At 37.0% G+C, this 27,224-nt stretch overlaps 1 protein-coding gene across 2 annotated transcripts in view; it reads right to left on the bottom strand.

Annotated features, from left to right (window-relative positions):
* dpr1 (defective proboscis extension response 1) overlaps positions 1-27,224 on the bottom strand; it is a 541,854-nt gene that overhangs the window by 88,928 nt on the left and 425,702 nt on the right. For both annotated transcript variants that reach the window (XM_073988758.1, XM_073988757.1), the window contains exons 4-5: positions 13,821-13,898; positions 13,607-13,739 (exon numbers count right to left, since the gene is read on the bottom strand). In XM_073988758.1, the coding sequence (XP_073844859.1) occupies positions 13,607-13,739; positions 13,821-13,898 (211 nt within the window). The remainder of the gene's footprint in view (positions 1-13,606; positions 13,740-13,820; positions 13,899-27,224) is intronic.

The raw sequence follows: 27,224 nt of genomic DNA, 5'->3' as shown, positions 1-27,224 counted from the left end.
GGGTCTTCATCTATTCTAGAAGAAGACCCCTGGGTCTTCATCTATTCTAGAAGAAGACCCCTGGGTCTTCATCTATTCTAGAAGAAGACCCCTGGGTCTTCATCTATTCTAGAAGAAGACCCCTGCGTCTTCATCTATTCTAGAAGAAGACCCCGGGGTTTTCATCTATTCTAGAAGAAGACCCCGGGGTTTTCATCTATTCTAGAAGAAGACCCCTGGGTCTTCATCTATTCTAGAAGAAGACCCCTGGGTCTTCATCTATTCTAGAAGAAGACCCCTGGGTCTTCATCTATTATAGAAGAAGACCCCTGGGTCTTCATCTATTCTAGAAGAAGACCCCTGGGTCTTCATCTATTCTAGAAGAAGACCCCTGGGTCTTCATCTATTCTAGAAGAAGACCCCTGGGTCTTCATCTATTCTAGAAGAAGACCCCTGGGTCTTCATCTATTCTAGAAGAAGACCCCTGGGTCTTCATCTATTCTAGAAGAAGACCCCTGGGTCTTCATCTATTCTAGAAGAAGACCCCTGGGTCTTCATCTATTCTAGAAGAAGACCCCTGGGTCTTCATCTATTCTAGAAGAAGACCCCTGGGTCTTCATCTATTCTAGAAGAAGACCCCTGGGTCTTCATCTATTCTAGAAGAAGACCCCTGGGTCTTCATCTATTCTAGAAGAAGACCCCTGGGTCTTCATCTATTCTGGAAGAAGACCTCTGGGTCTTCGTCTATTCTAGAAGAAGACCCCTGGGTCTTCGTCTGTTCTAGAAGAAGACCCCTGGGTCTTCGTCTGTTCTAGAAGAAGACCCCTGGGTCTTCATCTATTCTAGAAGAAGACCCCTGGGTCTTCATCTATTCTGGAAGAAGACCTCTGGGTCTTCGTCTATTCTAGAAGAAGACCCCTGGGTCTTCATCTACTCTATTGGAAGACCATTGGGTCTTCATCTACTCTAGTGGAAGACCATTGGGTCTTCATCTATTCTATAGGAAGATCATTGGGTCTTCATCTATTCTAGAGGAAGAATATCTTCATATATTCTAGAAGAAGACACCTGGGTCCTTCATCTCTTCTAGAAGAAGACACCTTGGTCTTCATCTATTCTAGAAGAAGAAACGGCTTCCCAATGATCTTCTTCTATCCTAAAAGTAGATCATGGGGTCTTCATCAGTTCTAGAAGAAGATCTTTGGATCTTCATCTCTTTTAAACGAAGATCCTTAGCTCTTTATCTTTTCAAGAAAAAGGCTTTTGGTTCTTCACCTGTTTTAGCAGTGACCCTTGGGTTTTAATCTGTTCTATAAGAAGAGCCCTGTGTTTTCGTCTATTCTAGAAGAAGACCCCTAAATCGGTATCGCTTCTAGAAAAAGACCCTAGGGTCTAAATTTATTCTTGAAGAATACTCCTGGGTCTTTATCTGATCTAGAAGAAGACTCTTGGGGTCTTCAACTGTTCTAGAATAAGGCTCTTGTGTCTGCACCTGTTCTTAAAGAATCCCCCTGGGCCTTCATGAGTTCTAAAAATAAGTCGCTTGTGTCTTCATGTGTTCTTTAAGGAGACTCTTGTGTCTTCATCTGTTCTAGAAGAAGACCCTTGGGTCTTCATCTGTTCTAGAAAAGGACCCTTGGGTCTTCACCTCTCTTCAGCAGTTCTAGAAGCAGACCCATGGCATTACATTTCTTCTAGAAGAAAACCCTAGGGTCTTCCCCCTTTGTAGAAGAAACCCTAAGGTCTTCATCTGTTCCAGGGAAAGCCCCTTGGGTCCACCATTGAGCCTTCTTTTCTTCTAGAAGAAGACCCTTGGGTCTTCATCGGTTCTAGAAGAAGACCCTTGGATCTTCATCTTTTCTAGAAGAAGGCCCTTGGTTCTGTACTAGTAGAAGACCTTTGGTTCTTCAACTGGTCTAGAAAAAGACCCTTGAGTCTTCAACTCTGCTTATAGAAGGCCCTTAGTTCTTCATCTGTGGTCGTATTTACATTGACATAAAGAACCAAAAATCCTACGGTGACCAACAAAAATGGTTAGTGGACCCGATAAGGATTTACTGGCATTTGTCCAACCTTTATAAATCTGTGTGGGAAGCTAGGCTATATCGGATACTCCTTCCGACACCGCCCTTACAAAACTTAAAAGTTTTTTTTTAAGTGTAGTTAATCGGCTGTCCGAGGATTGCTTTGAAATGGTTGTCGATGGTTGTAATGCTTGCGATAGGCAAGTCCATGCCCTTTAAGAAAATGCCCTTAAGGCTATTACAAACATTTCCATTGTAGTTGGAAGTGATGAGGTCGACAATTAAAAATCTAATTTGGCAGAAATTTGACATATCTTAATTTTCATTTACATCAAGTTCTCAGAGCAAAAATCTACAGTGACCATTTAAAAAGCTGGTTGGCACGATATCGAAAGGAACGACCCAAAAGAAGATCCAATTACAAAATGGGCTATGTCGGTTCATTCCTTCAGGTACTTCCTCCGCATTTATTCAGAACAACCACATTCGTAAATTGAAATACACCAAAGCGTTCTAAATTCTCGTCGGCTAGTTTATATGTCCTATAAAGACCATTATAATATGGAACACTTCTCTCATATCAATGAGTACACGCCGATTCATATTAGCTCAATAATATGGGACCTACTGTTTATCGCCGAGTACGAGCGGCATGTCTTAAGACACCACTTGAAGAGAAGTTTTACATGGCTGAAATACTCACGAACTGTCGCCTACATTATTGAGGGGTATTTTGCAAACGTTAAACATTTTATGTTGCCTCAGAATTGAACCCACGACCTTCAGCGTGCAAGGTGGGTGTGCATACGATTACACCACGATGGCACCCATAGGCCATTAAATTCTGATCTGTCCATACATGAAGTATCAAAGTATTAATTTACACAGTCTGAGGGTACATCTCAGTCTGCAAAACCAACAGATACTTTTTCACTTGTTCAGATGTTATTCGAAAAAATAAATGTTTTGGATTACTTCTGAAATAGAGGGATAACATGAATTTAATTATTTTAAGCTTGTTCAATTTAATTAAAATCCTCTTTACTGTAAACAACTTCGAATGTACAGATGAAGTCGTGCTATTAAAACATGTTTTTTTGTTAAAATATTTCCTTGATACATTTTCCAATGAAAAGTGAAAAGCGCATCAGCAATATGTGAAATATGCGAACGCGGAAAACTCAGCAGCTACATATATTCGTGATGTGTAAGGATTATATTCTGACAGAATCCCCATGTTTTAAATGGTGGGCATTACAAGAGGAAAATTCGAAGAAAACGTCATGTATAGAGAGTAAACACAAATAAACAAAAGAATATCCTTGAAATATGTATCCTTAAAATCCACTTCAGATTTACGAGTATAATGGTGATATTAAAACAGACAAGTAATTAAGTAAGTTTTTACGTTAACAACATATAGGCTTTAAAGGGACATCAAATGTACCTGCAAACGGTAAGGTTTTTATATGCATTACAATGAACAAAGAATGAAAATTCAGAAGTCGAAGATTGCATCACAAAAATATATTTTTTCTCATTAAACTTCACATTATTGAAAATATTTACACATACAGACATGGAAAAAATTTAAACCAATTTCGTCTCAGATATCCCTTAGTTCTCGTAACAACAAAAATCGATTATACTCCCTAAAATAAAATTATAATACAATATTCCATATAGCATTCAACAAGATTTAGCAAAACATGGCCTCGAACACATGTTTATCGAGTATAAATGATGTTAGATTAGATTTTGATTACTTTCTCATAAAATATGTTATTTTTTTTCAATCTTCAATACATTTCCTGGCTTGCCTTGAAACAAAGCAGAGACTTCAAATTACATGTTGTAGGTGTATATTACCGAACACATTTCCTTTCTTAAAGATTAGACAGAAGAAGAAAAAAACATTTACCAAATTCTCTGGAAGAGTATTGGTGTAAGTGTGTGTGAGTTTGTGCTGTTATGTGATTTCCTAATTTATTGCTTAACATGCACTTTTCCTTACACTTGTATCCGTTTTTTTCCTGTTTTGCCTTCTAGTTATTTTCAAGATGTCTGGTGTTTGATCCCTAACAACTGTCTTTCTTGTACTGCCTCAATGTTGCTTCATGTTTGAATTCAACCATAGATGACTTGGCTTGGCTACGAAATCTCTATGCAAATGTATTTTAAATTACTCTTAAGATTTACTGGAGCATTAGCAGGAGAGCAGCAGCAAGAAAAGCATATTGAATTTTTTCTGGCTAAAGTTGAATTAAAGGAGTGAAAAAAATCTAAAAAAAGAAATATATTTTTTTAAACCACTAGGGCGTATGATTAACGACATTTTTGTACCAGTGTATGTAGCCAGAGTGTGTGTGAATGTGTTGGGTTTTATTTATGGTTTTCTTATGGGTTTTAGATTGTCCGAACTACTAAACTGATTTCAAATCAAAAAATATTGCAGGGCCATAAATTATATGCATGGCTGTGTAGTTGTTGCACACACACAGCTGTACACTGACATATAAGCAACATTTATTTGTAATGATGTTGCTCATACGTTCCCAATGACTTATGCAGAAGTTTAGTTTTTTTCCTTCTTTAAAATGGAAATTTATTTCCGTATATGGCTTGATTTGTAGCAATTTAAGATGATGTATGTAATGTAATTGAAGGAAAAAAGCATGCATCAATGGATTTTAGTGAAAAAATCTTCTTCAGGAGCTAAAAATAAAATTATATATAAAAATTATTATTTGAGCGAGCAATTGACACTTGGGTATAAAAAGTTTCTTGTTGAAAAACGAGAAACAAAGGAACTGATGAAGATCTGTGGCGAGATCTGAAACTATAGTCTTCCCTGCTTTACCCCTTGGTAAACATCGCCGATTTTTCCCACTAATAAATTAAAGTTGTTTTAACAAAATATTAAAACAACGACTATGGGATTAAGCCTGACTATTTTGAGAAACGAAATAAAAGTCGTAATCCCAAATAAAAACGCCAACCCTCCCATAAAAATATATATATTATTTTGATACTTTAAAATGGTCTGACCTAAAGTGTTTTATTAAGGTAAACAAGCCGTCGTTTGCCAGGGAGAAGACTAATGTTGCGGATCCAGTTAAAGTTTTTTATGTATTGTAAAGATACGTTTTATATTACTTACTTAGCTGCCCCTCGTCGAACGGGTGTATGAACGGACATAGCCTTAGTAGCCATAAGATTGAGCGTATAAAAACTAAAGTTTTGTTCTATAAACTATTGCAACTGACATCAAGTATTCCTTTCCACAGTTTTCTATAAAAGTTGCTATTCCCCAATAAATATGTCAAAGTGGTTGACACTCCTTTTGAACAAATAAAAATTCGATTGATTTTATTTAATAATTCTTTAGAAATATTAATTATAATAATTATGTCTGACTGTTGTCTATGTAGGTTCATTTATATAACTATGTGTATTAGGGTTGGGCGAATTGAACACCACCACGGGCTCCTGGATTTTCTGATTATTGGGATTGTACTGAGCAAAAAAGTCCACTAGACCGTATGTCTACGGTAAAAATCGCGCCCCCGGATTTTGACTTTGAAGTTTCTTTTCAAGGTTTTTTGGATATTTTGGCATATATGTAACAGCCAAACCACTGAGATTTTCGATCCAACACAAAGACAAAAATTGTAGCCAAGACAATAATTAAGAACTCTCTAGTACATGGCAAAAGCATTGGAACGCTCCTTCAGGAAGTTATGGCCCCGAAAAAGTGCACATTTTTCGGAAAATATCGATAAATTACACTGTGCTTCAAAATTTGACTCAAAGTCAGTGGGTGGAAATTTCCTTTTGGAGATGAAAGCACTTGGTGAGTGTACTAAAAACGCAAAAGGAAATTTCCAGGAGAAGTCAAGTTTCTGAGATATGGTTTGGACAAAATATCCTTGAAAAAAATTTCAAGTCAAAATCCGGGGGCTCGATTTTCACGGTAGACATATGGTCTAGTGTACGTTTTTGCTCAGTACAATCCCAAGAATCAGAAACTTCAGGCGCCCACTATCACTTTTTTCCTTCCATACAAATCGCCCCGGCCTAATGTGTATATCATTTAATGATAACATATCAACATTTCATATGTATTGTGTATTGCTTTATCTAGGGATATAAACAATTTTAATGATGTTTGCTTAGGCTCATATTAAATATTGACCAAAGCAAAGGGTTGGCTTTTATTATGTGACTGGTGTGACGGTCATTTGTTTTACATGGAAATATTTGATTATAATAAGGTCATATATATACTATGTTGACAAATCAGAAAATGTTGTTAAGTTGAATTGAGAAATCTTCGGACAAGTGATGTAATATCTAACATATTAAAGAAATTTAATACTTAAATTACTTTTTTTAATATTAAAAGGGAAAGGAAAACATGGTGTCAGTTGCAGTAATACCGAAGAAGTCGATCTTCGAAGTCCTTTCTATGCTGGCCTTCGAGTATATCTAGCGATGAAATAGATTTAGATTTTCAATCCAATTACCACCAAACATCTGAAATATTTGTTTAATTGTTTTGTTGTCAATTGACCAAAATTTTTTCACAATAAACGCCTTAGAGAAACTGTCGTTCTTAATTGTTTTTATTTTATGTTATATGCATTTACTTTTATCCAAAAAATAAAAAATAAAAGAATAAAGAAGGCCGAGCGAATTTCGAACTGGGTTGCCCTTTTCTTTTTTATTCTTTTATCAGAAGTAAGCAAGGTAAGCAGGCAAGGCAGCTTATGTACGCAGGCCTTACGACGCATTTGTAATGTAAAAACTGTTTTTCTTTTCAATTTTGTTATTAAAGCTACAAACACCATTTATTTAAAAGTGATACGTTTTGCTTTTATTTGTTTTTACAAGGATAATACTTTTAAACAAATAAAAAACACTTGAAAGTCATGAATTAAAAAGTAAAGAAAACACTCTAAATGTTTAGTATACTCTTAAGGCCTGTTTATGTATGTCGATAAGAAAATGAATGCGTAAGAAAAACTACCAAATTTGAGTGTGTTTTTCAAATTTGTTTTTTGTTTTGAAGCAAAAGCAAAGGAAATAATAATTCTAAAACTAAAGTTTGGGTGTGTATAAACAGGGGTTAGTCTTAAGGCTAAAAAGGGTATATACACATACACAATAGGGTTTAGACCCTAAGTATGTTTGGACGAGACGGACTATGTTCTTCGTGAACTTTTATATAAATTAAAAATATATATCTATTTCAGACAATTTGGAGGCGATAGAGCAATGTCCGTCCGTCTGTCTGGCTGGTGTGCACGATAACTCTCAGACGAAGCAATCGATCGCCTCCAAAATTTGGCGCTCCTGCCGGTACCTCACCCACAAAAGATCAACAATTTACGCAGGATAAGAACTATTGCACTACTGAAATAGGTTAAATTAGATTAGTTTATGTAGCTCTTAAGGAATTAAATTATTTTTAAATAAAGAATCAGAATCGAATATTCAGCCAAACCAAATGGTTGTATGGTAATATTACTTTCAGGAATATATCGGTTTCGAATATGGACTACATTGGTCCACTCCTTCGGGTACCTCCCACACAAAATTCGGAAAAACTGAAGTTTAAGAGCTCCTCTCTGATTGTTTTGCATTATTTTTCAGCAGATTGTCCAAAAACCCTTGACGGCACCAACTTAAATGGCAAATCCGCAATATTATTATTTCATCTAGTTATGTATCCATATTCGGTCCCGTCCTTTTGGTACCTTCCACACAAAATTAGGGAAAAGTTCAGTTTAACAGCTCATTTCGGATCGTTTTGAATTTTTTTTCCGAAAAGTTCTTCTTGCGAGCCCCTGCGGCGGCACAATTTTCTTCGAGAGAAACCGTTGTGGTCCAAACCTTGTAGATCGTGTTATTTCTTACAGCCTGTCAGAATATTGACCACATCGGATCACTATTTTGGGTACCTCCCACACAAAGTTTAGAAAGAGTGCAGTTTAAAGACTCGTCTGATATCGTTTTTAAATTTTGTATGCGGTCCGGATTAAAACGGTAAAAATTTTAAAGCATACTTCCTGAGAAATTGGCCCAAAAACTCAAAAAAATCCCTCTAGACGTCAGAAGTTTTGTATTTGCTTTGTAACGTGGTTTTGTCGTAGGCTGGGGTAGACTTAGTCGTGTCCAGGGTCGCCATAAGGTCCCACTAAACCTTACGGAATAAAAAGACGAGTATTCTCCCTTTCCTGGGGGTTAAATCGGATACTTATTGATGTAAAACTAGTCTAATTTAAATACGATAAGAAGGGTTTAAATATCAACTGGTAAATCTGGTGACTGACTGGGGAATCGGCAACTTGTATTCAGTATTTGCGGTTGGAAGCTTCGTACGAGATAGGTGGCTAGTGGAGTGGTAGGGCCCAACGGCGATTCGCAGATGCCCTGGAGCTGGGTAACTCGGTGTTCAGTAATTGACGGAAGAACGACCGGCTGCGGGATTCGTAGTAAATGATTTGATGATGATCGGGAACTCGGTGGTTCGTCTTTTGGTAGTAGGCGATCTGAAGATAATCGGGAACTCGGTGTTTCGCTGTTCTGTAGTAGGCGATTTGAAGATAATCGGGAACTCGGTGATTCGTGTTGTAGATGTTCGGCTACTCGGGGTTCGTATGTGTTCGACCACTCGGTGATTCGGAGTTCGACCACTCGGTGATTCGGAGTTCGACCACCCGGTGATTCGTGTTGTAGATGTTCGGCTACTCGGGGTTCGTATGTGTTCGGCCACTTGGTGATTCGATGTTCGGTCACTCGGTGATTCGTGTTGTAGATGTTCGGCCACTCGGTGTTCGTATGGTAGATCGGGCCCTCGGCTCTCGTGTTGTAGGGATTCGGCCAGTCGGTGATTCTGTACTCGGCTCGGTTGTTCAAGTCGTCGTTAGTTAGTATAGTACTAGGTTAGCTTCTACACTATACTACGAGTAGTGGCTAGTGGAACAACACCCGAAGGAAGTGCCATAGTAATTAATGTGTACTGGTTGTATAGGTATGGGTTTTAACAGTGTGGATGATATTGCGTTGTTAGGTGGTGGGCCGTAATGTTGTTGCTAATATGTACGTGATCATTTTGTCTTCTTGCTTGTTAAACAATTAAAACATACAGTTCCGATAACATATCAGCACCGTGGCAAAGTATTGGTCCTCCATGCAAACAGCCGCAAAATCCATACTTGGATATCAGAAATCTCTACCAAACAATCAATTTTATGACCAGGAGTGTCGTGCGAAGAGAAGAATTCGGCATATCGAGCTACTCTACAATCAGTAGCACCACAAAAAAGAGAGAGAATGCGGGAGATGTAATCCAGGATGAAGTTCGAAAACTAAGCCAATGAATAAACTTTATGGGAATAAACTGATGGTTTTGTTACAGAACACATCCTGTTGTAGAGACAAATATAAATTTCCGAACTGTAGGTATCCAATGGTAATTAAGACGACGAAGATTTTACAGATTAAATACCAGAAGATGGTATTGTGTGAGACCAGAATGAGTTAAGGCAGAAGAATAATGAGGCCGCTGCAGCCGATGGTTTACCAGTCGAGCTGTTCAAGGCAGGAGGCGACACGCAAATTTGGTGTATGTATCAGCTAGCTAGCATTTACTGGCAGGTGCAACGTCTACCCGATAATTGGAACTTGGGCATTAGGGTTATGACTTTTTGACCTTATCTTTTCCCAAAAATGATTTTCTGTAGCAAGAATGAATAAATTTTTGCCTATTAATGCCTAACATAAAGTTTATTCAATTGTATTAAACAAGTAAAAAAGTATCCGTCGGCTTTGCCGACAGCGATATAACCTCAGCCTGTGTGGATTGAAATACTTTTTTTTTTAAAAAAACTTATGTATTTAGGGGAGTTTTCAAAATGTTGGACGTATGAACAGACAAAAGCATATCCTATCCATATATCCTATCAAAAATTTGCGGGCATATCGATAGATAGGGCTTTTTTTATCACACTAGGCTACGAAAAACATAATATCGCTGTAAACAGGGCCAATAGGAAAACGTTCGGTAAAAATGTCCAACGGTTCCGCGAACAGAGTGAACAAATATAATCCATATTCGAACCTGATCTGTATCGCGTAGATATATTAGGATGTGTAAGGTGTCACTCCCATCAAGAGTTATCGTGCGCACAATTTTTTCGAACAGTTTTAACTTTTGTGGGGGAGGTACCTGATGAAGTGGACCGATATGGCTTATCTTCGAACTTAAGCTATGTTTGCAAAAAATATCATTTTGGACCGAATCGGCAGATCCGTTAGAGAGCTATATTGCGCTCCAATCACTACACACTGTGTCATAGGGATTTTTTGCAACTTTCAGGCTATTTTCTCAAGAAGTATGAACTTGCCCCTGCACATAGGTTTCAATCAGGAAATTTTTGGCCAAAACCCTATTTTTGAAGTTTCGAAATTTTAATTTTTTTTGCGCAGAATAAAAAAACTCATCAAGTCATCTGAAAATAATTAGTTTTTGTAAATAACGTTAGTATTCGTTGATTGGCTCAGTACCAAAGTTGACACTTTTTTATGTAAAAATTAAACAGACTTTGTGCTGTAAAATATACAGTTTTTATTGTATTGCGTCGCTGTATAAATATACGGAAGAGAGACCAAAGTTATTATGAATCGGGAAGCTGTTAATGAGTACTTTCATAATATTTACAAAAAGAACGATGAAATTTGTAAAATTAGCGTAATAAAATCAATGTTTTTATATATATTAAAAATTATTTTTTACAAATATTTTTTAAATATACTTAAACTTTTAACAAAATGTCCAAATATGTCCACCTCCAAACCGAATTCGAAAGATAGCAGCGGGTCTGTACTAATAAAGTCAGAAGTCAAATCGTGCTCAAATTTGCCACAGTTAAAATAAAGTGGATTTTTCTATTTTAAGATGGGAGAATTTTTTGTAAATACCTGTTGTGACTATACGTAGTATCCAATTGAAATATAACGGTAATACCCACATCTATCAACCGATTTTCCTTAAAATTCATATTTAAGGGTTTCAGAGTGTAGAAAACATGTTTGTATAATTTTTTGAAAATATGTCCATTTTTTGTCATAGCCCCCACATAAAAGTACCGTCCGATTTTAGATATTTTGTGGATTTTAGCGACACTTTATGACCGATTCGGCTGAAATTTGGTATTTTGACCTCTTGCAAGATATGAATCATTCGTACCAAAAATTATTAACATAGGTCAATGTTTTGGTTTAGACCCCACACAACGGGACCACACTGTTCAACAAATTTTGACAGTTTTTGGTCATTTTTGTCGATAAAACGTAAAATTGCTGTTTGTACACATTTATTATAAATAATAATTAATTTCAATACAAAATGGACTTTGAAATAGTTTTGGCCAGAAAATTTGGATTTGGGACCATTGTGCCCTGATACAACATATACCGTTGTATGGGGGGCAGTGAATACAAGTTGATACAACCAAAATCAAAGCGATTCGAGAGCAGGTCCTAAACTGAACTTTTCCAAAATTTTGTGTGGGAGGTACCCGAAGGAGTGGACCGATTGAGTCCATATTGGAACCTCATCTAAGTGTGGTAGAAGTTTCACGATATGCAAAGTATGGACCAAATCGGTTACTCCCTTCAACGAATAGAAGTGCAAATCTTTTCTTAGCTTGGCTTGCTAAAATTTGGTCAACGTAAGAATCAACAAGTAAAAATGTATCAGTCAGCTTTTGACTGTGCAAAGAAAAGATTTCGAAGATTTCTGAGTTAATTTTTCATAAAAAGTTAGTGTAAGTTTCCACTGATAGAACTAATCAACACAGTCTGTGCAGAATAAAATTATGGCATTGTAACAAAGACTACTAAAAAATTTTGTGCGAGAGATGTATGAAGGAGTGGCCCTATAGATTAGTCTTTTCGGGGCCAAAGTCACTTGCCTTGGGAAAAATAAATATATGTACAATGGGGTAGTCATCACTACAAGGTCTACATGCTATAAAAATTTCCACTTGCAAATTTCCTCTTGAAAATGAAGCTAATTTTGGGTACCATTTTTGTGATAGTTATCATAGCTGTTCGGCACCATTTTTGAGAATCTTCTTTGTTCCATAGTTATCCATCTGCAAAATTTCAAGTCAATACAAGTGGTACCTCTGTAAATATGTATTTGTATTTGTGTATTTCTAATAAATTTATTTGTATATTCCATTACTTAAAAATTTTTTATTGCACTCTCCCATTTACCTTGGCACCTTTTACCTTACACAAAATATATTGTGTTCAAAATACAAAATCTATTTTTCTTCCCTCTTTCTTCAATATTTCTAACATCTGATTGCCCATCACTTTACACTTGTAAGTTTTTCAATTTTCTAAACAAGAAACTCATGTTTTTATAAAGTTCTTCAAAGTGAAAAAAGGGTTTATTTCTTATCTTAATGTTGTTGATGTTTTTTGGCTTGTGGGCTGCAGCCCCTTTATTAAGGATTTGGCTGTTGATGGGAATGATGTTTTAACTGTTGCTTTTCATAGAGGCTGGGTTGCTGTTGTTGTTTTTTTTTCGTTTTGTGTTACTCTTTCTATTTTCTAAACTGTAGCATATGGTCGGTGCGTGTGCGTCTGGCATAAAGATATTTTCAAGTGTTTTTCTTATGTACATAAATAATGGATTTTATGCATATTTAAGAGCCAAGCTGAGAAACTCTAAACAATTTAGATAAAATATTTGTTTTTGTGGGCTTTGTTTTTGTTAAGGGATTAGTTTTAGGAAAAACAAAATATATGTGAATAGCTGAAAAAATATGCCAGCTTTAGTATACAAAGAAATATGAATTTTTAATAAAGTCGAATTAGATAAGCTTTTGGTAGCATCAACAATCAAAATGAACTTTAATATTTAAAATTAAAAAAGAAGGAATATCCTAGCCAAATATTTAAAGATTTAAAAGATATGGTAAATTAAAAATAAAGGGTCAGACGAAAAAGCACATGAAAGGTTTATAAATTTTAAAGAAGTTTTTCTGGGAAAATTCTATGAATATATTTTTACTAAATATAAATATAAAAATATATATTGTGCAGATGGGATTATAGAACAGGTTTATTTTGCAATAAGCATATGTGATTGTAGGAACTGAAATTCATGTACACGTAGCAACCAACGTATCAAAATATTAATTAAAATTATTATTGTTATTATAGAATCTACCTAAATCAAAACAAAAAGTGGACCTAGCCTACAATGTTGGGTAAGGAGGTTTTCTAGTCACCCATAGAACACTTTGCCATCATTGAGGAAATTGGATTCAAAATATGAGTCCTACGATTCCCTTTTATTAGAACAGATCACGAAGGCTGGACAGTTTTGATTGACACTAGTGCACGGACACACATATTGTTCTTGTAAATATTATTTTTAAAGTAAGTCAACTTAATCTCATATTTGTTGTTTTCAAAATTAAAAACAACAAGTTTTTAAAGTGGGTTTGGTTATAAATAAATAAAACTGATGAAAGAGGTAACTTATATATATGTACATTTCTTTCTATATGACAACTTACCAACAACATTAAATGTATATGATAAGGACATTTTTGGCTCGGTATTAATTTGACATTCATATATACCGGAATCCCGCGGCTGTGGATATTTGATTTGTAATGTCCAATTGCCAGAATTTTCTGGACGCAAAACCTAAATATTTGCATAAAAGAAAGAAAACAAAAACCATGTACACACACAAATTTTAAAATGTATAAAAAACGCATAACTCACCTGAAATCTTTGATCAGATGTATAGGTGGTAGAACCTGCTGTTAGGATATGTAAATCACGTTTTCTTATCCAAGAAACCTAAAAGAAAAAATCAAGAAAAATATTTTGTATATAAAAAATAATTGGTTATATGGATTTGAATAATTTTTATTTAGAAATAAATTTTATTAAAAATCCCATTATTTGAATTTGTTTATTTTCTTAAAGACATCCTGTGGTTTCAGTTTTCTGTTTGTAGTGTTTGTGTGTGTGTGTGTGGTTAGAAGAGAGTATATAAAACAATCATCATAAACCGACAATATTTAGAGCAACAATGTCAGTCAAGGGGAAAGTGAAAAAGAAGAACAAAAAAATAAATAAATAAACCCTATAAAAAGGCAAAATACAATCCAAATATGCAAAATAATAAAAGTCATGAACATTAAAAGAATGTCAACGAAAAAATGACAAACAAGACGTCGTCGCAATATAATCATGCTCACAACCCCAACAACAATAGTCATGGGTTTAGTGAATTAGTCTTGTTGGTCAAAATCTAAATTCAAATAAAAGCAGAAAAAAAACCGATAGCCCGAGAGTTACACCGAGTGATACAATGTCTCAGTATAAACACGCAGAGCTATAGGTTTGGCCCTTATATAAATTTGCCTTAACAAAAACTGGGGGTAAATATTGAAAAAGATTCCTCACACACCATTTTGAAATGATTTCCTTTACAATTTTGTGTGTGAAGATTTTTTTAAATCAACTTATATGTAAGATTTGATTTAAGTTTTAATAAAACTCATCAAAATATGATATAGGAAAGCGTAAAATTGTTGCGGAGGAGGTACCTGAGGGAATAGAACGTCATAGGCCATTAGATCTTATTTTGGCAATCATTCCTTTTGATAGATATCGCGCCCATCTATAATTTCATAGAGCTTATGGACCATTGTATCAGGATACATGGGCATGCTCTCGAACAATATAAAATGACTGAAAACAGGATCACAACCTCGTACAGACCTTAAAATGAACTAAACTAAATGAACAGCTTTCAGGAAGTAAGAACATGCCCTGAAAATACTTGTACCGTCGAAATAGGGAAGCCTAGAACAAACTCTTAGAAGCAAATTAAAACCACTCGAGAGCACTTTTCCCAAATTTTGTGTGGGAGGTGCCCGCAGTAGTGGACCTATATAGTCCAAATTCGAACCTGATCTATGTTTGAAACAAATATTACTAAATCGGTTATTTCATTCGAAAGTTATTGTGTGCACCATTTTTGCGAACAAGTTTGAACTTTTGAGGGGTGAAGTTTACAAATATGGTGTTCTTCGAACTATATCCAATTTTGGATCAAATATTACGAGGACTCAGTTTTAAATCGTATAGGTGAATTCGTATAGGGTTATAGTGCGATCCAGCCAGCCAGCCGGACGGACTTCTAAGCGTGAGCTTTCTCTGCACAAGAAATTCAAGTACAAGAAGTTCAAGCACATAACCCCAATCTCATGAACTACTAAACGAGGTCAAAGTCAAGGACAAACTGATGGTTGCGTTGGTCAAATGCGGGAGAGGAGGAAGGTGTAGCTTCACCACTATGGAATAGTATAAATGAAAAGGCGATGAAAATGACGACAATGACGACTATTGGAAGCTGATTGACAATATGCAGCTCATGCGGCCATCAAATCAACATCATTGCTTAAGGTCGTGCAGATCAATCTGAAGCACTGCTTTGTTCAGGCGAAGGGGGAAAAGGTTCAGGAAATAGTGGTTGGAAAACAATATACAGGAAGAAAGCCCAGAGCAAATCTAATTGTAAACAATTAAAAAGACGTTAACTTTTTATACCCTTAACCATAAAATATTCTTAAATAAAATAGAATAATTAGTTTCGAAAAATGTTTGCACCTAAAATTGTGGACAGGACACTTTTAGGTGCAAACATTTTTAGACCGTGGATACCCCAAATGCCTAATTATCTAATCTACTCTAAAAAATGTGTTCAATCAGGTGGTACCTTTATATTGGGGCTACATAAAGGTGTGGACCTATGTTGACAATTTTTGGTTGGGAGTTTCGTGACTACAGAGAACCTCAAATGCCCAATTTCGGGTAGTTTCTTCAAAAAAATTAACAAACCCCAAAATACCGAAAATCTGGAGATACCGTTACATGGGGGAAATAGCAAAACATGGACCGGTGTTGACGATTATTAATGGAGAAGCTTTGCGGCCATTGAGAACCTCAAAAGTCAAATACCAGCTGTTTCGGTTAAAATTTGTAGCTAAAATCCTCAAAGTACTGAAAATCAGGAGGGCTATATCAAAACATGGACCTATGTTGACTATTTTTGGTGGATAAGTGTTTGTGACCACTGGGAACCTCAAATGTCAAATTACAGCTAGTTCGGCTAAAAATTTTAGCCGAAATCTTTAAAATACCCAAAATCGGGAGGTACCGTTATATGGGAGCTATACCAAAACTTGGACCTAAGTTAACGATTTTTAATGGAGAAGTTGCGAGATCATTGCGAACCTCACAGGTCAAATTACAGCTGGTTCGGTTCAAAATAGTAGCTAAAATCCTAAAAATACCGAAAATTATGTGGTATCGTCCTATGGGGGCTATACCAAAACATGGACCTATGTCCATAATTGTTTGGCCACTTACTTACTTACTTCCTTAGCTGGCCCATTACAGAACATTTGTTCCATACACCGAACTAAGAAAAGATATCCAATTCTCTCTGTTTCGTGCTTCGCTTTTTGCAATACCTCGCCTTGTCATCTCTTCATCCACTTGTTTGAGCCATCTATTCTTTGGCCTGCCAATTCTGCGTGCACCGCCATGTGGCTCGAATTTATACGCCTTTTTAGCGGGTTCATCATCGCTCATTCTTATTATATGGCCTAGCCAACGCAATCGCTGCATCTCGATACCTGAACTATATTGATGTCGTTGTATAGCAGATACAGCTCGTGGTTCATACGACGTCGATATTCACCGTCAACGCAGATCGGTCCGTAGATCTTTCGAAGAATTTTTCTCACAAACACGCCATGTACTGCCTTATCTGCTTGCGCAAGTACCCAGGCTTCGGAACCATACATCAGCACGGGTAGTATAAGTGTTTTGTAAAGCGTTATTTTTATTTGACGAGTTGTGGCTTTGTTTTTGAAGTGTTTACTTAAGCCAAAGTAGCATTTTTTGGCCAATACAAATCTTTTTTTTATTTCACAACTGATGTCGTTTGTTGTTTTTACGGCGGTAGTCTTTTACTACCTCAAAATTATAGGAACCAACTTCAACAGTTGGTCCGATCTCAAAGGACGCATTGCGCGTCGACACCATCAGCTTGATCCTCTCGCCGTTTACCGCCAGACCCACTTTAGCAGATTCTCCTTCGACCTTCATAAAGGTATCGGTTACTTCTTTTACTGATCGTCCCATGATATCAATGTCATCAGCATAAGCAAGTACCACGTGGCTATTGGCGTAGATTGTGACACTTCTTTTGACGTTTGCCTCTCGTATAACCTTTTCTAGCAGGATGTTAAAAAGATCACAAGAAAGGCTGTCTCCTTGCCTGAAACCCCTTTTGGTACAAAACTATTCGGAGAGGTTCTCTCCTATTTTAACTGACGATCGAGTATCAGTTAATGCCATTCTACAAAGCCGGATGAGCTTTGCAGGGATACCAAATTCAGACATGGTTTGGAATACCTTTGAACGTAGCGGGCTGTCGAAGGCTGCTTTATAATCGACAAAAAGGTGGTAGGTGTTGATAGGCATCTCTTGGGTCTTCTCCAGGATTTGCCGCAGGGTAAATATCTGGTCAATGGTGGACTTGCCAGGTCTAAAACCGCATTGGTATGGTCCAATTATTTCGTTGACCATGGGCTTTAGTCGTTCGCACAATATCCCTGACACTATCTTGTAGGCAATCGGGAGTAGACTTATGACCCTATAGTTAGAGCATACATTCTTATCTCCTTTCTTATGGACGGGACACAGGATGCTCAGGTTCCAATCGTCGGGTACGCGTTCTTCCTGCCAGATGGATCTAACTAGCTGATACATACATCTTATCAGCGTGTCGCCTCCGGTTTTAAACAGCTCGGCTGGTAGGCCATCAGCTCCTGCTGCCTTATTATTTTTCATCCGGTTTATTGCTGTCTTTACCTCATATTGGCTGGGCGGTATACATTCAATACCATCTTCTGGGATTGGGACTGTGGTAGCTTCGTCGTCTTCGCTGCTATTGGATACTAACAGTTTTGAAAAATGTTCTTTCCATATCCTGAGTACACTATCTGTATCAGTTACCAAATTACCTTGCTGGTCTCTACAGGAGGATGTGCCTGTACCAAAGCCATCAGTTTGATGCTTGACTCTTTGGTAGAATTTTCGGACTTCATTCTGGCTCCTGTACATCTCGATATTTCACACTACCGTTTTTCCATCTCTCTCTTTTTTCCTGCGGAAAAGACGTTTCTCTTCTCTCCTTTTCTCCTGATACCTCTCTCGTGCGCTACGCGTTGCTACTGATTGTAAAGTAGCCCTATATGCCGCATTTTTCTCTTCGGTAGCAGCACGACACTCCTGGTCATACCATGGATTCCTTGGTGGAGGTCTCTGGTATCCAAGTACTGATTTTGCGGCTGTTTGCATGGAGTGGGCAATGTTTTGCCATTGTCCTGATATGTTATCTGTACGAGGAGTGCTTTGATTAAGCAGTTGGGCCAGTTGAGATGAGTGCTGTGGCTATCTGTTGTGATTGCAGCTTACCGATTTCCAACTTCCGTGTTGTGTCTGTTCGCACTTTGTTTGCTACGTTTAATCTGGTACGTACCTTTGCTGCAACAATGTAGTGGTCCGAGTCTATGTTTGCACCTCGGAACGATCGTACATCCAACACGCTTGATGCATGTCTTCCATCTATCACAACGTGATCAATTTGATTTCTTGTTCTTTGAGCTGGCGACAGCCTGGTGCCCTTATGAATATCGAGATGCTTAAATCTGGTACTGCTAACTACCATGTTTCTTGCAGCAGCAAAATCTATCAGCCTCTTACCATTGTCAGATGTTTCACTGTGGAGACTGAATTTCCCGACTGTTGGGCCAAAGATATTCTCCTTTCCAATTTTGGCATTAAAATCGCCTAGAATAATTTTAATGTCATGGGCAGGTCAACGGTCATATGTTTCTTCTAAGCGCTCATAAAATATATCTTTGGTCTGATCGTCCTTGCCTTCAGTGGGAGCAAGAGCGCAAATAAAGCTGATGTTGAAGAATTTTGCTTTCATTCGAATTGTAGCAAGTCTTTAATTCACTGAGGTGAAACATGTGACCAGACGTTTTAACCTCTGACCAACTATAAATCCGCAACCACACTCATGCTTTATGTCATAGCAGCTATAATACAGTGTGTCACCTTTAGGTGTTGTTTTGGCGCCTTTCCCGTTCCATCGTATTTCCTGTATGGCAGTAATGTCGGCCTTGTACTTTTCAAGTACATCTGCCAATGCGTAAACTGCACCTTCTCTATAAAGAGTGCGAACATTCCAGGTGCAGATTCGCAGATCATGGTCCTTAAAACGTTTGCGGGGCTCGTCAACTTTTGAGGGATTTGTTTTACTTTTCTTTCGTTTTTTCATAGTAGGCTGTTTTTTTCTAGGGAGGGTTACTAACCCGACGGCCAAATCCAAGTTTTTAAAGTTCTTATGGGTGAACGCACGGCACGTGTTAGCTTACTACCTTTAACGGGTGTTAAAGGCAGTTCCCCAGGTGACACCACGGGGAGGTCAGTGTCCACTTGAGATGAAAGAGGGACCAAGATAAATTCTGGGCTTTGCCCAGCCGGTCAGGACCGTTCCTTGGTATCTTCCATCCCCTAATGTGACTAAACACGTCAAAATACCTGAAATCGGGCGGTGCCGTTATATGGGGGCTATACCAAAACGTGTACCGGTATAGCCCACATCGAACTTGATCTGCCTGCAAACAAAAGACCGATTATCCTACAATTTCAATGTCCTATCTCCATTTTTGTGGATGCTAGAGTGATTACAACAAACGACATGCATAGATCGACTTTATTTTAATGCGTTACAAACGGAAAAACAGAATTAATATACCCTCCACACTATGGTGGAAGGTATAAAAACATCATAAGGTTTTTCTCTGTCCCGCACAAGAGTGCTATATAGCCCATTCACTTGGAGCTAAACCAAGCGAGAAATGGAGTGCCTTGAGAGCTATTTGCCCACAAGAACCACACGAGACAATCATTATTGGCTCCGCCATTCAAAATTCAAGATTATGTATTGGAATGAGATATTTTTAGCTATATATGGAACTTGTCTACTAAGATTTAGGTCTCTACCTCATTTAGAGGCCGATTTATCAATGCCGATTTATTAATGCTGAAATAAAAATTTGCTTGAAAATAAGGGATTAAGTAACTGCTCTATTGTGACAAATTCTAAATTACGTTTTTACCTATTCAATTTCCTTCAAATGTTATTCTCGGTTTTGGCACTCAATATTTCTGTTAGGAGGATCCGTTAGGACTTGTGGCCCTATTTCTTCTGAATTTAATTATTTGTTTATTAGATTGCTTAGTATGCTAATTAATTTTGCTACCTTACTTAACACACATTCCGCATGCTGTACTGCGTTTAAATCCATATCCTGTCAGCTTTTCTGTGTGGTATTAAGTCTTTGTTTCAATACTTTGAGTTTATGCTTAGGAATTTCCATAAAAATGAAGAAAATAAATTCATTTCATTTTTCTTCGTCACTTTTGTGAAATGTTTGCTGAAAATGTTTTGCCTAAATCTTTTCAAGGTTTCTTGTGCTTTCTACTCCCACCCAAACCACTCCACAAAGGTGTCATAAATTTCTTACAAATATGGGGAAATGTTATGCGGGATTCATGTGTATACACGTGTGTTGATAGCAAAGGTCTCAAGGGAGGTATCTAAATTTCCCCCTGGGTGGAGGATTATAATTCGTATTTTGTTGCTGTTGTTGTGCGTTGGTTGTTGGTGTCACAATCAAATTGTTATTTTTCTTAAATTGGTTTTTATTTTTATGGTTGAAAGTTTTATTTTTTGCTTTACTTTCTCATGCATTTTCCTGGTTGACTTAGCTATTGTTACTCCAACAACAACAGCAACTTTGTTTGCTGGTTGTGTACCACTTTGTGCTGGCCTGGTGCTGCTTGCTATTCATGCGAGTTCATGTTTTTGTCTAATTTTGCTGATTGCGTGAAAATATTTTTATTTTATGTCTTTTATAGTTATTTTGGCCCTTGATTTGTAATTTTTATGGTTCTTTTTTCGGACCGTTTTCCTACACAGAAAAGGGAATATGTTCACTCCCCCCAAAACAGTGAAACAAAGTTCAAGGTATAAATTCTTAGCTTATTTACACATTGTTTTTTATTTATTTAATGACTTTACTTCTATTGTCCTTTTTTGTCATGGCCTGGTTGGTTGGCTACTGTCCTGATGATACTTAATTTTAATTACACTTTTGTCCATTGACACAAAAAAAAGAAAGAAGAAAAACTAGACCAGTCAAAAGGCAAAGAGTCTGCAAAAATAAAGACAACTCTGGTAACTAGTCATCGGCAAGCACCATCTCCATTTTACTGCTGACTACCATGATGATGCTGATGGTGGTGGTGGTGGCAAAGGTAGAATGAAAGTATTTAAAAATTCTTGAAATTTCTTATTGGCTCAATGGCTTTTTAGGTATTCGACAACAAGGTCCTTTAGTCCCTTCTTGTTCTGTGTAAACATTTCAAGAGCTCTTCTCTCTCTCGCTCTATTTCGCTCATTTACTTTATGCTGGTTCTTGGGAATTCGGTCTAGATGTTGTTGTAAAACACTTTTCTTTGACCTTAATTTTCTTTTGTATTTCGGTTGCGTAAAATGTTGCCGGTGGGTCAGCTACTTTGAAAATTTATAATAATTAATATTTAAGTAAATTATGGTATTAATATTTTTAAATTAAAAAGTTTTCTAGGTGAAATTGTTTTGCAAGAACTGTTGAAAAAGTTCTCAGGTGTTTTGTGTTCAGTTTTTACGAAACTTTGTTGCAGACAGTTTTAATGCTGTCACTAAACAACTGAGGATATTTATTATTGAACTTTGTTCCAACAGAAAAGCGAAACTATGTGTTGTTGAAAATACTACAGAAGAGTAGGTTTTTAATGGTGTTTGTTTGTAATACGCAATGCTCTTAAGGGAAGTATTTGTCAAAAATAATAAATAAAAAGGGTTTTGTGTGACAAAGGTGGCAAAATGACACCATTTACCACAAGAAAGAAAACATGATTAGGGACATGAGTGTTTTGTTTTGAAACGTGGGATATAACATGACAACGTACATACATATGTATATCTTTAATTTCCTGTTGAAGTATTCCACACACAGAGAAAAAAAAAAGATGTCAACATGATACATGGACACATGTCAGGACTTGGTAAACGGATATAAGAGTTTTTAAGGTGACAGGGAGATGATGTTTTTCAAGAAACGCTGCGCATGAAGTTTAGCATGTTAAAGTCCAGGATTTACTTTGGTCCCTTCTTTACTTTAACCCAATAAGCGCCCATATTTTTTTCCGATAACACTTTGAATTTTATGTGAAAATGATATATATGATATGATCGGGCCGAAAATTTTGGTGAATTATTACATGACAATCACCTGATTTTTTATTTAGAAAATACTCTTAATACATTCCTTAAAAATCCCCGAATTTATATGGATGTATCATTTATGTATAAATTTATATCGCATATTTAAATTTTTCATGAAATCGATTCAAAATTTACAAAAAATCGATTTTTTTTAATTGCTTGCGTTTTAGGTCAAAAACGTGGGAATGCATAGGCCAAACGAAGCTTTATAAACGTGGAATGACTGACAACAAACAATACTATAACAATATGCAAATAACCCCATAAAAATATTTGAAAATACCCGAGTTTTACGTAAATTTTTTGTGTCGTTTAAACCAGTGGTTTTATGTGGGTTAAGCGAAAACAACATTCTGAATAGTTTTTTACATCGAACTTGTCAAAGGCATATCAAATAACTAAATTTTTCATTCCGTTTGTAACACATCCAAATATTCGTCGGAGACCCTATAAAGTATATATATGTATATTATTGATAAGCATAAAATTCTATGTCGATTTAACCTTGTCCGTCTGTCCGTCTGTCTGTTGAAATCAAGATACAGCTCACGATTTTAAAGATAGGGAGTCAATATTTGGTACAGAAGTTTTTATTACTTGCAGGATGGTTGGTATTGAAAATGGGATATATCGTTCCACGTTTTGACATAGCCCCCATAGAACGGTTCCACCCGATTTTCGGTATTTTTAAGGTTTTAGCATCATTATCACACCGAAATGGCTGAAGTTTGGTACTTACAATACAAAACATTCCCCCAGATTCCCCCATACAACGGTACCTCCCGATTTTCGGTATTTTGAAAGTTGTGGACTCAATATTCCACCGAAATGGCTGAAATTTGGTATTTAGACTTCGTTGGGGGTACTCAAACTTCCCCTTTAAATTTGTCGGTATAGGTCTACGCCTTCATATAGCCCCCCATGGAAAGGTACCTCCCGATTTTCCGTATTTTGAAGGTTGTGGATTCAATATTCCACCAAAATGGCTGAAATTTGGTATTTAGTCTCCAATGTGATATAAAACTGTTCGCCAGATATTTGTCTGTACAGGTCCACGCTTTCATATTGCCCCATTTCCGACTAAAATTCATCGGTATAGGTCCACGTTTCGATATAGCCCCCTTAGAACGGTACCTCCCGATTTTCGTTATACTAAAGATTGTGACGTCAATATCCCACCGAAATGGCTGAAATTCGTTATTTAACCTTCCAAGAGTTATAAAATATTCCAGAAGAGTATTATCAGTATAGGTCCCCGTCTTCCTATATCCCCATAGAAGCGTACTTCTTGATTTTCGGTATTTTTTAAGTTTTAGCCACATCCACTTACCGAAATATAGGAAATTTGGTATTTAGTCTTCTTTGAGCCTAAAAACCTTCCGTCAGAAATTTTTCGGTAAAGATCGACGTTTTGAAATAGCCCCCATAGAACGGTGCCTCACACTGTTTTACCGAAATTGCTGAAATTTAGTATTAGGTCTTGTTCATACACGAAAGGAAACTAATTATTCCATTTTACTTCAATAGAATTTGTGGTGGAGGGTATAACAAATCCGGCCCGGCTAAACTTAACGCCGTTCTTACTTGTTTTAATTTGCTTGTTTGGTGTGTAATGAGGGGGGATATTTGCAATTTGATGATTTTTTATACCCTCAGCATTTATGCACTTTATTACACTTTCACGAGGACAAAATGTGCCTCATCGAAAAAAATGGTTTTAGATCCCAAGTATGTTTGGACGAAATGTGTTTCAGAAAATTTGGAGTTGATTTAGCCATGTCCGTCCGTCTGTCTGTCTGGCTGGAGCGCACGATAACTCTCGAATGGATCGAACGATTCGGTCCAAATTTTGGCTTTCGTAATATTTTGTCCAAACTTAGCTTAAGTTCGAAGATGGGTTATATCGTTTCACTCCTTCAGGTACCTGCCCCACAAAATCTCAAAAATGCCGGAAAAATTGTGCGCACGATAACTCCGTATGGGAGTTACCGATTTGGTCCATACTTTACACATCCTAAAATATCTACCAGATATAAATCAGGTTCGAATATGGACTATATTTGTCCTCTCCTTCGGATACCTCCCACACAAAATTTTGGATAAATTCACTTTAAGATCTGCTCTCGAATCACTTTGTTTTTTGCTAAAGCCTCAATTACGACAGTTAAAGTTTTTTCAGGGGTAAGTCCATACTTCTTGAGAAAACAGCCCGAAAGTTGTAAAAATCCCCTATGGCACCATATGTAGTGGCTGGAGAGCTCGAACCGAATACTGCGTTCGGCCACACTTTGGATATAATAATATTTCTTCGAATATTAGATGAAATTCGAAGGTTGTGCTTAAAGGTCCACTCCTTCCGGTACCTCCACCACAAAAGTTCGAAAATATTCGCTAAATTGGTACGCGCGATTTCTCATAGACGTAGCAACCGATTTGGTCCAGACTTTGGATCTCTAAACATTGTCGAAACTTAGTTTATGTTCCAATGTGGGCCCTATATTTTCAATCCTTGTTGTACCACCCACACAAATGTTCAACATTTTTGTGTGGTTAAAGGTCTGTGCGAGGATCCTTTGGACATTTTTACCGAAGGTTTTCCTAATGGCCCTGTTTACAGCGATATTATGTTTTTCGTAGGCTAGTGTGATAAAAAAAGCCCTATCTGTCGTTATACCGGCAAAATTTTGAGCTTTAATACTGTCTATACTTTTGTCGGTCCATACGCCCAAAACTTTGGAAACCCCCTGAATACATAAGGTTTTTTTGGAAAAAAGTATTTCAATCCACACAGGCTGAGGGTATATCTCTGTCGGCAAAGCCGACTGATACTTTTTTACTTGTTTTTTTTTTTGCGGACTGAGATGGGAAAATACGTTACGCGTTTGACGTCGTCGTCACAGTCGCCTAATGCCGGACTCGATCTACACACCGCACGGTGGTCGAAAGCACTGATCTAGCGGCGCGAAATTCATAGCTTGCAAACGAATTGAGATACGCCACTGAAAAACTCATCTTGTACCTGTGGGTAATAATGGGTCAAATATGAACAATATCGGCCAATGTTTTGGTATAGCCCCCATATAACGGTACATTCCGATGTTCGGTATTTTGAGGATTTAAGCCACATTTTCGTAGCAAATTAGCTGTAATTTGGTACTTAGGGTTCCTAGTGGTCACAAAATATTTCCACCAAAAATTATGAACATAGGTGCACGTTTTGATATAGCCTCCATGTAACCGTACCTCCCAATTCAAGGTATTTTGAATATCATGACCACATTTTTAATTCAACTTGGCAGTAATTTTGCATTCCGTGTTCTCACTGCGTATAAAATCTTCTTGCAAAACATTTTCAATACGGATTTATGTTTCGATGTAGCCCCTTTTATGGTACCCCCGATTCGTTGAATTTTTACTTGTTATCCCATATTTAGTAACATATTTAGCTATAATATGGTATTATAGTGTCTCCGGGGGTAGAACTCCTCCTTGCAAAAATTTTTCAAGATAGGTCCATATTTTGATTTAGCTCCCATAGAAAAGTACAGCTAAATTTGTATGAATTTCATGCAAAATCCCTTATTTTAAAAGTGCAGTCATCAAAAGATTTGCAAATATTTGCAGTCCGAATGTGGTTATTCAGTATCCAGAGAGTCCAATTTCATTCCCCAAAAAATAATCGGACCTAAGTTCGGCCAAGTTTACAAGATGCACTCTATGGAACAAGCGCGTACATCCCATAAAACTCTAAAAAATTGAATTTTTTGAAAATTTATTGCTATATAACTAAGTACCTCCAGACCCCAAACTAATTTTTATAATTTAAATCACACCCTCTGCTATTAATTAAAATTATATCTTGTCCATTTTAATTACGAATTTATTTAACATTTAAACAAATATGAAGTTAATTTTTTTGCAACAATTTTTTAAAATCTTATGCAACAAAAACTCTTGTATTTGATAGTGAACAACTGAGTGAATATTTACAACAACAAAAATGAAAAAACAAAATCTTTGTCTGCAAAGTGTCTGTAATCGATACAATGGAAAATATTTCGCAATTTTATAGTTCGATTTTTTGACTTTTGCGCCGCTAGATCAGTGGTTTCGACCAGTGTGCAACGGCTAAAAACCCACCTCTTTTCACCCCGGGGATATGAAACCAACTCGGAACCGCTTTCGCATTACTGATCGGTGTTTGTTTCAACCAAATCTGCTACGATTAATGCCTGCGTCCAGGCCCCGCCTTACTTTTATGCACTCGCGTCAAGGTCTTTCTTCTTTTCACGGGGTACGTTTTCAGCAATTGCTTCTATCAGCTCCCAGTTTCTTTCGTTTTGTATCATCTTTTCAGTGACATTTGCACAAGTAAGTGAACCAATCTCAGTTTCTACAGTATTTCGTCTATTTTCCCAGCGTGCACTGTGGAAAAAATTATGTTCAGCATTATCAAGAACTTCTTCTTCTTCTTTATAGATGCCATACGGCGAAATGCATTTCCCCATGTGGTACAAGTATTTTCGCAAGTAGCCGTGTCCGGAGAGCATCTTTGTAAGGTAATAGCTTACCTCTCCTTGCTTCCTGTTGTGCCATTTTTGGACTTCTGGAATAAGTTTATGCGTCCATCTGCCTTTTGTATCGTTTGACCACCGGCGTTGCCAAGTCTCCATTGTTTCTCGTCTTATCGTTGACAT

This window comes from Musca autumnalis, unplaced genomic scaffold (genome assembly GCF_047663935.1).
Source record: "Musca autumnalis isolate F117 unplaced genomic scaffold, ASM4766393v1 scaffold_5, whole genome shotgun sequence".
Taxonomy (NCBI): Eukaryota; Metazoa; Arthropoda; class Insecta; order Diptera; family Muscidae; genus Musca; species Musca autumnalis.
This window is presented reverse-complemented; position numbering and strand designations above follow the sequence as displayed.